A 13,612-nucleotide genomic window follows, 5' to 3' on the forward strand; every position below is an offset into this window, starting at 1 on the left:
CTTACTATTAATAAGCCGTAATTAGGAGTTTATTGAGTTAAAAGTTGTTGTTAATAGTTAGGTAATAATGAGAATTGTACTAAAGTGTGACCCGTTTGGTATTTTTACATTTTTTGTGTTGAAAAATATCTACAAATTTTGCAGTCTGACCTAATAATAAATCAAGAAAAAGACTTAAAAAATAAAAAATGATGTTCATTCTGGTTCATCCAGGAAATTTTTCTTTCTTCATATTTTTTTCTTTTTAAAGAAATGGTATGACTTTATTTTACAGTCCTGTTTCCCATGTACATACTATGTACTTATTATAGTAATTACAATAACTGTGTAATAACTAGGTACTAACCCTGAACCTAACCTTGACCCATGTAGTTACCTTATATTACCTAGTATTTTCTTAGGTAAGTACACATACTGTAAAATAAATTGCAACATAATGGCCAAAGTATGCTTCACTTTTTACGCATATGCGAGCGTCAGCACACAGTGCGCATGATGCGAATTTCGTCAACTGAGTATGCGTGTACTGAACGCGCACCGTCAGATTTTTGTAACCGCATGTACTTTGCTCAAAACTGTGCATGTGCCGAACGCCTGTGTACGTGTACAAGTCAAAAGAAGTATACTTTGCAAGGCTGTGCACTCGACTCATATTTTGTTTTTGTATGCGTACGCAAGATATACTTTCTGCTTAATATTTCTATTCAGCAAGAATGCATTTAATTGATCCAAAATGACACATTTATAATGTTACGAAAGATTTCAGTTAAAAAATGCTGTTCTTATGAACTTTCTATTCCTTTTCCTGAAAAGTATTTATCACAGTTTCCACAAAAATATTAAGCATAACATTTTCAACATTGAAAATAATAAGAAGTGTTTCTTGAGCATCAATCAGATTTTTGAAGGATCACGTGACAGTGAAGACTACAGTAATGGCTGCTGAAAAATTCAGCTTTGCCAACACAGGAATTGAGTTGAGTTGAGTTGAGTATGCCATTAGATTTAACTATGACATTCTGAGGCTTGACAAAATTCCACAGAAAGAATTGAGTGCCAAACTGTTTAACAGAAGCAGCTATACAACCTTTTGGTGTATTGTATTTGATATGCCTGCCAACACCTGTAATCTCATTTCATTTTAATGCATGCTGTCGTGTCACTATAAAAGTTATTGTCAGTTATATATTCAATCTCTAACTCAAAATGACAACATTATATAAGAATGATTTACTATGTACAATCATTTCATCAACAGAGCCACTGACTCCAGCACCTGCATAACTGACGGTAACAGACTGAGAGGCAGTGCCAGCCTCGTTGTTGGCCAGGCACGTATAGTTCCCAGCATCCTCAGGGACAGCTCCTCTGATTGTCAGCATGCCAGACTCAGAGATGCTCATTCTGAAAGCACAGCCAATGTTATATTAACCAAAGACTGCTGATGTAATGATTATATTACAGACCATTGTGTTTAACACTTTTCAAACTGAACAGTGTTTTCTTTCCATCAAACTGACTTCTGACTGATCACAGCATCGACGCCAGATTTATTCTGATGTCTTGACCAAATCTCAGACTGTTAATGGTTTGCGGTCAGTTTATTCAAACTGAAATTAAATATAAATTATCCATTTTAGGAAAGTAGATAAAAATAGCCATCTCAAACAGTGTGGGTAGATGTATAGTGAGAGGAGGGAGGAGGAGCTGGTTGACTACCGATGGTGGTTGAACAGAAAGATGTTGCCATGGCTCCATAAAACCTTCGGAGGAGGAGATCCAGATGCCAAACAGGAGATGCGGATTTCTGCACCCAGAGAGAAGCTTTGTGTCTGAGGGGAGACAACCACAGATGGTGCCTCTGTAAAGGAAACAGAAATAAACTGTGAATCATTCTGTACTTAAAGGGATAGTTTGTCCAAAAATGAACATTCTTTCATTATTTACCCACCCACGTCGTTCCAAATCAAACCAATTTGCTGTTGTTTTTTTCCATGGAACATAAAAGAAGAATTTTTAAAGAATCTTTATATTACTTTCTGTAACAGTTCATAGTATGATGAATGATGTACACCATTCAGAATTTCCAATTCTTTTAATATATAACTAGAAGAGAAAAATCATCGCCAAATCCATCAAAAAGCCTCAAGTTTATGTATGTATGGATAGATGGATATATATATATATATATATATATATATATATATATATATATATATATATATATATATATATATATATATATATATATATATATATATATATATATATATATATATATATATATATATATATATATATATATATATATATATATATATATATATATATATATATATATATATATATATATATATATAAAACTTTTTTTGTATTCAAAAGAAAAAAATAACAGCAAACAGGTTTGGAATGGCATGAGGTAATAAGTAAATAATTTTTTGTGAACTATCCCTACACATAACCTGGCACAAAACCTTTCAGACTGCAGACATGGCAAAATGGATAATGAAAACTCCACACGCAATATAATGGTATAATAATGGTGGAAGTCTAACTGCACATGTTGAAAGTTGCTCACAGTAAGATACACTTCATCGATTTGTTCGGATATTTGTCTCCAAAAGGAACCGCCAATCTAATATCACATTAATCTTGCTTATTCAAAACATGCAGGGCTCAATCTTGCTGGCTGTGTAGAACTTGCGCTGTGGTTTGGAGGGTTGTAATGGAAAACACATGACGGTAGGACTCATGAGGCCGCAGGAGCTGAGTGTTTGACCAGGTGGTGCAGAATACCTAGGACCACCAGCCATACGACAGCCTGACTCTCTCCATGGGCGTTTGTGGCTCTGCACTGGTACGGTCCAGCGTCCTGGGTGCGAACCCAGTTGATCTCCAGAGAGGAATTGGCCAGTACTTTCACCCTTCCTGAGTGGGATGATAAAGCACTACCAGCCCGATACCAGGTCAGATTATGCCGCACAGAGCCTTGAACCTGGCAGGACAGCACTGCCACTGTACCCGGGGATGAAGTCACATTCACAGGAGGATGCAGAACAGGAGGGGGCTCTACATTAAAAGAAACAATGATGAAATGCTTAAATAGACATTAAAATATGTATGTGAGGCAACAAATCTCTCAGTTTAATGTTACCATGGTAGTCAAATACAATACTTTTGGCTGTGACTTACAATTCCATTGCAAAAAGCTTTTCTCATTTACAATATCCTTCAATTGTGGAGATTACACCCTCAAGCTGAAGCCTTGTTTATACTTTCACATGACTCTGTGCAGACTGTGCACTCAGTTTAAAATGCTCAAGAGGCATTTATACTTGACATGTTCCACATTGAACTACAACAGAAGGTAGTGCGCAGAAAATATTTGCTTAATCAGCAAGAAACAGCTGTTAAAAATAGTATTTTTACATTACCCTAGCCAGGGAAAAAAATTAATGTTCTTTTATTATTTTAATATTTTATATTTATTAAATATATTTAAAGGAACTGTATGTAAGAAATGTATTTCAATTAATCATAAAATGGCCCTGATATGTCACTAGACGTTAAGAAATCATGTTAATTTCAAATACTTATATCACTGACAACAGTTGTCCGGCCAGGATATTGTCATTTAAATGTGAAGTTGCAGCCCTCAACTGATGTTGATGTTGACATGTTGTGTTTTGGCCTGAAGCGCCACCCTCCACCTATCTACCAATCACAAAGTCAGTAGTGTTTCGGCATCCGGGTTGCCAGCTCTGCTCTACTTACCACAGCTGCAGCTACAAACTTTTTGGATAAAAAATAAAACTTCACAAAACCTAAAAGACCTCGTTATGAATCAGAAAAACGTTGTAACAATGGAAAAAAAATTGCTGTGTAGGACTCGTCACTTGCCATTGGAAGCTCCTTGTATAGCAGCCTACATTCCTGCTGGATCCTGCAGCTTATCTGGCAACCTCGAGTCACATTTGAAAGTGATTGCAGTACCAGTTTTGGCCACAATATTACATACATTTCCTTTAATTTTCCACATATATATTTTATATATTTTATAATATTTCAAATTGAACATATTACATACATTTATTCATTTTATATCAATAACTTTATTTTAATATTTATTTCACATATTTAATATTTCACATTTATTTTATAATAATACATTTATTAAAACAATTTCCGTTGTCTTTTTGTTTTTACATTATTACATATAACAAATCACATATAAAATAGCTGAATTTAGCTGTAACCTCAATTAAAAAAAAAAAAAAAATAATCAAAACTTTAAAATAAAATATTTAATATTTATTTCACTTTTATTTGTTGTATTTATTTATTGAGGTAAATCTTTTCACCCTCTTAACCAAGAAAAATAAATTAGTAAATGTGGAAGAATAAATTGAATTCAAGATATATACACTATATTATATATTTCTGAAAACTTACACAAAGCTGGTTCTGAATGTCTTCTTTTAAGTTAAAATATGTTTAATATTTAAAAATATTTTAAATATAAATATTTAATAATATTTTAGATATATTTTTAAATACAATTAATAAAACAAATATTTATATTAAAATATAAATGTTTAAATATTTTACTGGAAAACAAGATTATAAAAAAGAAGGATTTTTTTGGCAGTGAGGGATTGTGTTGCACAATCCAACTGTGCACGATGGTCCAAAATGGAGCACTGTGAAGCACTGCATGATGGCACTTTTGGCACTTCATCCTTGTGCTTGTGTGGACGTGTGAAGTATAATCCAGGTTTGAGGGTGTGGGTGTGAAGACAAGACTGTGTATGGTGCAGAAAAAAATATGTAAAGTGTGTGTATCCATGCAATACCTCTAACAGTGAGTTGCGTGAGAGCTCGTCCCATGCCTGCAGTGCTCTGGGCCACACATTCATATGCTCCCTCATCATTGCCTGACGCATTTGGAATTTCCCATGATGCTTTAACTGAAGACCTTCAATTACAAAAAAATTAGCAGGTTTAAGTGATGAGTCCAAAAGTGCAGCCTTTGATCACAAACATGCATTTAGCCTACTCAGAAATTCACTTTATGCGTAACAGTGAGGTAAAGAATGGAAAGAATTACTGAAAATATAGTGTTACAGAATGATTACAAATGATATGAACATATTTAAGCACACACAGATGGTAGCAGGTGAAAGGAAGGAAGAAAAAAGATAGTCTGATGTCACTAACAACTAGCTTGCACAGAATACCTTATATAAGTCAACATTATTTCATGTTCAAAAAGTAATTCAAAACAGAGTGCCCTTTATAGGAAAAAAAAAAACAAACGTTTTCTTTCATTTTTCATGATGACTTTCTTTTGTGCGTGCTTTGTTCAGGGAAGAAGGAGGCGGGAACCGGCGAACGTTTACAAGACTTTAATCAAATAAATAAACAAAATGAAAATAAAAGCAGCAGCCCCTCACGGACGACTGCCGCGCACACACATAATAAAACCTAAAACAAAACACAACATAAAGTCCAGGCCTGGTCTTCTCCCATCCTTCACTGTCGTCACTCTTCCTTTTATGTCTCCGAGCTCCTCCGTGCTTGTACACTGTACACACTCTAAAAAAAAAGGTTCTATATGGCACCAAAAATGGTTCTTGGCTCGTAATCATAGGGGAACCTTTTTTAAGTGCTTTATAGCACCAATTTTGGTGCTTCAGTGGTTATTCAGCGGTTCTTCAGAGGTGCTATATAGCACCTTAGAACCGCCAATCTAGCACAATCTAGCACCTTAGCACCAGAAGAACCTCTGAAGAACCACTGAAGCACCAAAATTGGTGCTGTATAGCACTTAAAAAGGTTCCCCTATGATTACGAGCCAAGAACCATTTTTGGTGCCATATAGAACCTTTTTTTTAGAGTGCAGTGCAATACACAAAACCTGCTGTTCATATTTATTCCAAGATTGATATGTCAATGAAATCTCACAAATCCTTATTGGGTTAGGTTTGAATTTCGACTGTAAATGAATGCCCCGTGTCAGCACACGGTATCAAACGGAGCAAAAAAATTGTCCAACAGATGTTCACTTTAACATCTGCTCCATTATGCTTACTTAAGGCCATATCACAGGAGAGAATGCCTGCAAAAGTGTTTGTACATGTTTGGAATTAGAGAGATAGAGAAGGAGGAGATATGCGAAGAAGAGAATAGCAAGAGAGGAGGAAATACATGGGAATGGGAAGTGTGGGAGACGAAACGTGCCATTTTCCAACAGCTTCAAGAGTGACTTTTTCCTTTTAAAACAAATGGTCTGAAAGGAGGTGCTTTAAAATGTCAACCCCAAGAGATCATACTACATTTTACGACAGCTGGATGGCATTGTTGTATGATTTTAATTGTTTGCTCAGGAAGATCAAGACCTCTGAGGTTGGCCAGGCCAAAAATAAAATTTTAAAGGAACACGCTGACTTTTTGGGTCTTTAGCTTATTCAACGTATCCCCCAGAGTTAGATAAATCCACACATACCATTTTCCTCTCTGTGCATGCCATAACTGACGCACCCACCACTAGCCTAGCTTAGCACAAAGACTGGAGGTAAACAGCTCCAGCTAGCCTACTGCTCAAGAAGTGATTAAAATAACACCCAAATTTTACTATTTACATGTTGTGATGTGTGTAGTTACATCGTGTACTAAGACTGACGGAAAATGAAAAGTTGCGATTTTTTTGACCGATATAGCTAGGAACTATACTATATGCTATACACCTGAAAATAGTGCCCAGCACGCTCTCTGTGCAAGCAGGTTGTCACACCGGTTATGTTGACGGAAGTTAGCCTATTTTCAGGCGCTGCGTAATATCATTCTGCCGTTGCACCCATGGTACGGCAGCGAAGTTTCATCATTACTACGCAGGAATGAGAGTCTAGTTCCTAACAATATCAGTCTAAAAAAATCGCAACTTTTCATTTTCCGTCGGTCTTAGTACACAATGTAACTATAGGGTACAAAGGGGCTAAAGGCTCCACGGGGTAAAAGGCTTCTTTGATTTTATTTTCCTCTAAACCACTCGATGGCAAAAAAACTTGCCTCAGCACTTTCCAAAACATCCGCTTTTCAAGATGCACATGGAAATTTGTCTGATCTTTGACGCGATCACAGACAGCAGCAAAAATTTGATTCTGCACTCATTTGATCTAATATTTGATGTTTTAAATTTTTTTTAGATTTAAGTAGCAAATAAGAATCGCTAAAATTATTGAATATATTTTTAAACAAAGGTCTTGTTAATGTGTCAGTTTTGTTCAATGTAATTAAAGCAACAGTTTTTCAATAACGGAAGAATATGTAAAAGTATGGTTTTTGGGGTAAAAGGCACCCCTGCTGTTGGGGCAAAAGGCACTATATTTAACATGATAATAAACAGCTGGCTGACTTTACCATTTGTTGACATGACATGGTTCGATTCAGATTGTAAATATCATATATTAAGTTGGGTGTCCACCTTAGAGATAATCACCATATTTATAATGAAACCATCATATTTAAAAATGTGATATTAATCATATCATATAATAAAATATAATGTATTGTTACTACTGTAAATCTATATTAAATTATTATGGGATCTCCTTCAATGCTTTCAGAATCTTTACTTTTTTAAATGATTTTGTTTCTATATTTTTCAGATATATTTCTCTATTAACATATTTTAATGAAAGCATATTTATTGATTAAAAAAAATCTTTTATTCATCAAAATAAACGGAAAATAGCTCAAACTTTGCTAAAGTGATTGTTTTGAACAAGTATTAACTTCGACATTATTAAAAACGTATTATTTTAGCGAAATTATTTGTATCAATACTGTGTGCCTTTTGCCCCATCCTGGTGAGCCTTTTACCCCATGTGTGGTGTTATTCTATCACTTATTGAGCAGTAGGCTAGCTGGAGCCGTTTACCTCCAGTCTTTGTGCTAAGCTAGGCTAGCGGTGGGTGCGTCAGACAGCGTTATGGCACGTACAGAGATGAGAATGGTATGTATGGACTTATCTTACTCTGGGGGATACGGGGAATAAGATAAAGTCCCAAAAAGTTGGTGCTTAAAACTAGCTACTTTTCATGCTAGGTTAATATTTTGATTATTAACAATACCTAAAACTAATCAAAAAATAAGAAAAAATGGGAAGTACAAAAGAAACTGAAACTGAAAAAATATAATATTTGAGAAGAGCCTCACTCATAGGTTCTTTCCTCTCCTATTGTTCTTCCACCTTTGATGAATCTCAGTTTATAGGGCAGGTCACTCTCCACAGAGCAGTCAATCGTAGCAGGTTGCATGTAGAACCCTCTTATCACAGTGGGCATACTCAGCAGTGGAGGCTCTGTAGGGCGAGAGGAGGTTAAAGGTTAAACTGGATCATCACAGCTGGGTTAACAACAAACCCTAACATAAACAATGTCATCTTAAGAAATAAAACAAACTAAACTAAACTAAACTAAACAAAAAAGAAACTAAATGAAAAGGAAAAAAAAGTATTTAAACAGTTTAAACTGAGTCCAGAGGATTTTGAATGCAAATTAAATGCAAACAAAACAAAACAAAATTGAAAAGAAAAGAAAAGAAAATAAATAAAATGAGAGAAAAAAAAAAATGTAAGTATTTATACAGTTTAAACTGTTTAAAGTTCAAACTGAGTCCAGTGAATTTTGAATGTAACTTAAATGCAAACAAAACAAAAAACAAAGCAAAGCAAAGCAAAACAAAACGCTAAATAAAAAAGACACTAACATGAGATGTTGAAAGAGACTCACCTGGGATGATGTTGGTATATGACACACTAGACAGTCTCTGAAAGTTGTAGCCTTCTCCATCATTTCCAGACACTTTGAGGAAGAAGCTCTGAGAGGGTGTTCGAAACTGCGGGATGCTCCAAATACCTCCATCGCCTCCATCGCCCGGCAAAGGCACAGGAATGGTACGCAACGAGCGCCCCCCTAAAGACACTAACTCCATATTTGTAACCAGACCAGGAGGCTTCAGACCTGAACACTTCAGAATCACATGAGCTGGAACACCTGGAGGAAAATGGGATATTTTTGATCTATAATTCTTAATACAGTTAAGGCAAGTGCAGCCATGAGCAAGTTCTGGCACAAACTGAGTAGGCTAATATCCCTTTTCCATCAAAACATGGCTGGAGCAATTATTAAATTATTTTTTAACATTTTAAAATATAATGAATTATTATAAATACAATATATATAAATATTTGTATGCTATCACTCCAGCATCCATCACTAGAAAAGGGTGATGTACCAAATGGTGAAGTAATAATACCTTTAATAGGTCTCTCTCTGGTCCTACTGAACTCTGTGACAGGTATACTAGAGAAACCTGCCCTGAAGTCCAGGTTGCTCACACCTGTTACCCTGAGTGTGTGTCTCCCACTGCATCCCACCTAGACAAGAGAAAAGGCATGTTTTAATCATTTGACAGAAGGATCTGTTGTGTATTTACACTCTATTGCCAAAAGGATGTCTGCCTTTACATGCACATGAACTTTAATGACATCTCATTCTTAATCCGTAGGGTTTAATTTGGAGTTGACCCACCCTTTCCAGCTATAATAGCTTCAACTCTTCTAGGAAGGCTTTCCACAAGGTTTAGGAGTGTGTTTATGGGAATTTTTGACCATTCTTCTAGAAGCGCATTTGTGAGGTCAGGCACTGATGTTTGACGAGAAGGCCTGACTCGCAGTCTCCGCTCTAATTCATTCCAAAATTGTTCTATCGGGTTGAGGTCAGGACTCTGTGCAGGCCAGTCAAGTTCCTCCCCACCCAACTGGCTCATCCATGTCTTTATGGACCTTGCTTTGTGCACTGGTGCGCAGTCATGTTGGAACAGGAAGGGGCCACCCCTAAACTGTTCCCACAAACTTGGGAGTATGAAATTGTCCAAAATATCTTGCTATGCTGAGGCATTAAAAGTTTCTTTCACAGGAACTAAGGGGCCAAGCCTAACCCCTGAAAAACAACCTCACACCATAATCCCCCCTCCAATTAACTTTACACTTGGCACAAAGCAGTCAGCCAAGTACCGTTCACCTGGCAACCGCCAAACCCAGACTCATCCATCGGATTGCCAGACAGAGAAGAGTGAATCATCACTTCAGAGAACACGTCTCCACTGCTCCACTGCATTCGACGCTTTGCATTACACTTGGTGATGTATGGCTTGGATGCAGCTGCTCGGCCATGCAAACCCATTAATCTGAAGGCCACACAAAGTTTGGAGGTCTGTAGCTATTGACTCTGCAGAAAGTTGGCGACTTCTGCGCACTGTGCACCTCAGCATGCGCTGACCCCACTCTGTGATTTTACATGGCCTACCACTTTGTGGCTTAGTTGTTGCTGTTGTTCACAATTGCTTCCACTTTATTATAATACCACTAACAGTTGACCGTGGAATATTTAGTAGTGAGGAAATGGTGGACTTATTGCACATGTGGCAACCTATCACGGTACCATGCTTGAATTCACTGAGCTCCTGAGAGCCATCCATTCTTTCAAAAATGTTTGTAGAAGCAGTCTGCATGCCTAGGTGCCATGGAAGTGATTGGAACACCTAAATCCCAATACTTTCGGCAATATAGTGTACCTAATTTTTCAAATATGATCTAGTATCACTGTTCAAAGCTTTTAGGTGTTACCTTTAATGTCCATGGTCCAGGTCGAGGGTTCTTCAGGTTGACCACCCGTGCTGAGTTTGGGATGTTGAGCAGTTCTGTTAGACCCTGCCTCTCTCCAACTATACGGCCTATAATAATTTAGATAACAATTTAAAAAGGTTTGGTAACAGCAGTCCTTTGCAAAGTACAATAATTTATACTCCTTTTAGTGAGAAGGCATGATCAACCATTCAATAGAAAACAATAGCATGTTCCTACCAAGAGGGTCTCTGAGCTCAATTTGAGGTGCTGGACCACTCAATGACACAGTGACTTCTTTTAAACTGGGGTCAAAGGGCACCTCCCACAGGGTCTCCTGGGCAGTTTCATGGTCGGACGAAAGAAGGTGGACCTTCATGGCCTGGACAGTTTCCTCAACCCATTTAAGAACCTAAACAAAATGAATAAATTGTCAAAAGTAGAGAAGAGGTTTCATGGTGTAAAAAAGAAAATTACAATATTGAAGGACAGCTGTGGTCTCCATTCACTCCCACTCTATGGAAAAGAGCAGCTTAAACATTCCCCTAAATATCTACATAAGAAACATAAGAAATACATAAGAAAGAAAGTCATGTCTATGACCAAAAGCTCTGAAATGAATCCATTCAAAGACGGGAAATGCAGGCAAGATAGGATCCCAGTGACATCATCTCTGTTCATGCAGACTGTCTCATAGAGGTATGTCACAAGCAGATCCTTATTAAACAGTGAGGAAATGAGATCAGATCATCTATCAGAGAGAGAATGCAAACTATTCCAGGACTGACAAGCTATAAATTTATCAAAGAGCAGAACAAACAGTAAAGGACTGCTGTTCACCCTAGACGATCACAGAGAAGATCACAGTAGATATATATTTACAGTGCATGGCAAAAAGTTCAGGTAATGCATTAGTCATTCTGAAACCTTTCCAGATGACAAACATCATCAAAAATAGACATGGACGGCTTACAAAGAAAGTTCACCAAAAATTAATGAAAGTTCTGTCATCGTTTACTCACGCTCATGCCTTTCCAACCCTGTATTACTTTTTTCATGGATCACAAAATAAACAAAAAAGCAGCATAAAAGTATCATCCAATGGTCCATATGCTTCTGAAGTCATATGATAGCTTTGTGTGAAGAACGGACTCAAACGAAGTCTTCTGTTTCTGATTCTTTTATGGGCCTTGCATCTTTTAATTTTGTGTTACACAAGAGAAAGAAAGTCATACAGGTTTAGAACAACATGATGGTGAGTAAATGATGACGGGAAAGTCATTTTTGAGCTAACCTTTAAATACTGCATGAATAAAAAAAAGAAGCTGAATGTGCACCAGGAGGTGCCGGTAGTGCGAATTTAGGTCCATTATCTGATTGAACAACTGTCTGAATGACTTGTGAGAACTCATTTACACCTAACACCATCTCTATGCCCCTTAGTGGATAATTCGCCGTGGGATTTTACTAGGTACACATCAAGTAAAGATCATTGTCATGGAGAATTTGATAAAGGAAATGGACACGAGGGTGTTGATTAATTAGCATAAGACAAACAACTAAAGGAAACCATTTGCTCACTTAGCATTTTTAGATTTCAGCCATTAACTCCTTTAGAGGCAGCTGTGTGTATTTGTTCTGACCTTTATGTATTGAGTACAGACATAATGGCTGCTCTGAGTCCATACCACTGAACGAAAACATCTCTTCAGTAAGCCCACGAGAGTGACACTTATTTAACACATCTTTATATATTTAGGTATGAGAGAGAAAATTGGAGCGAGTGTAGCCTTTGATAATTTCATTACTCAGATTCTCCCCTACTTCTTTCTCTCTAGATCTCTCTCACTCTCTTTGGCTGCAGACGGCAGCTGGTTCCTTTCGGAGTTTACAACTGGAAACAGCTGTAATGAGTGCCACATGTGCAACTATCCCCCACAGAGCAGCAAAAAGCTCACCAATGACCTACATCTGCCTCAAACCAGTGTCTGTTTCAGTGGATGCCTCATGGGAGTCGGGAAGATTAAACTAGTAATAGATAATAGACAAAAAGGCCGCAGCAGAGGAATATAAGGTCAACCATGTTCAGATAACGGCATGTGTGTGTCCCGGAAAGGTTTGAAAGGTACCCCCCTAAAAGAGAACATCATAGTCAAAACGACACTGAAACCAAATCCAGTGTGACGAACCTTAATGGGAGGCAACAGACTGGCTTCCTCTGGAAGTTGAACTGTCATGTTTCAAAGATTAGTTGTGGAGGAGTGTTGGTCGGGAAGCAGAGATGTGAAAAGGATGTGGAGGTCAGCTGAGGATCAGCTGAATTCCAACTTAGCACCCACACTGTTTGTATAACTGATGGTTTAAAGGGACAGTGTCCATTTGGGTGGCTGTAATGAAGCGCATGACGACGGAGGTACTCGAACAGACTTTAATCTATAATAATCAACACACCAAATTGTTTTGACTTTTAGTAACTTGTTTCTTTTAATTTAGACAAACTTAAATTGAACTGAAACTGGCAACCTGGTCTCACTCCCAACTCGTCATATATTGACGCTTGGTCAGGACCCTTCGCCGTCACTTTTCAACGAACAGGGAACCCCTTTAGCATCATTTTTCGATGTGCAGGGTGCTCCATTCATTTATAGTATTTATTTGTTATTTACGCTATACCAAACCCCATCCCTAAACCTACCCATGTGTGTATTATCTGATATAAAACACATATAGCCGACTGCAGGCACAATTTATTCAAAAAGTACAAATATTCCAAGTGTTCTGAGGCCAAGCGATTGATTTGTGTGAAGGAAATCCCCAAAAGCAATCTGCGTCTCCAAAGATCACAATCAAAAAATGCAAGCAGAAGAAACATTGTCAGCTTTGATAGTGAAATTGCATTGGCTCTCGTATGTCTCGTGACCAACT

General features: G+C 37.3%; 1 protein-coding gene across 1 annotated transcript in view; it reads right to left on the reverse strand.

Moving 5' to 3' along the window:
• The window catches only part of hmcn2 (hemicentin 2), a gene marked incomplete at its 5' end in the record, with an annotated part of 108,223 nt that overhangs the window by 77,840 nt on the left and 16,771 nt on the right, over window positions 1-13,612 (reverse strand). The window contains 9 exons of the mRNA XM_079826325.1: window positions 1,277-1,404; window positions 1,720-1,861; window positions 2,797-3,069; window positions 4,854-4,975; window positions 8,218-8,362; window positions 8,793-9,056; window positions 9,319-9,439; window positions 10,691-10,797; window positions 10,928-11,099. Coding sequence (XP_079682451.1) covers window positions 1,277-1,404; window positions 1,720-1,861; window positions 2,797-3,069; window positions 4,854-4,975; window positions 8,218-8,362; window positions 8,793-9,056; window positions 9,319-9,439; window positions 10,691-10,797; window positions 10,928-11,099 — 1,474 coding nt within the window. The remainder of the gene's footprint in view (window positions 1-1,276; window positions 1,405-1,719; window positions 1,862-2,796; window positions 3,070-4,853; window positions 4,976-8,217; window positions 8,363-8,792; window positions 9,057-9,318; window positions 9,440-10,690; window positions 10,798-10,927; window positions 11,100-13,612) is intronic.

The sequence above is a fragment of the Gobio gobio genome, assembly GCF_949357685.1.
Source record: "Gobio gobio genome assembly, chromosome: 10".
Classification (NCBI taxonomy): domain Eukaryota; kingdom Metazoa; phylum Chordata; class Actinopteri; order Cypriniformes; family Gobionidae; genus Gobio; species Gobio gobio.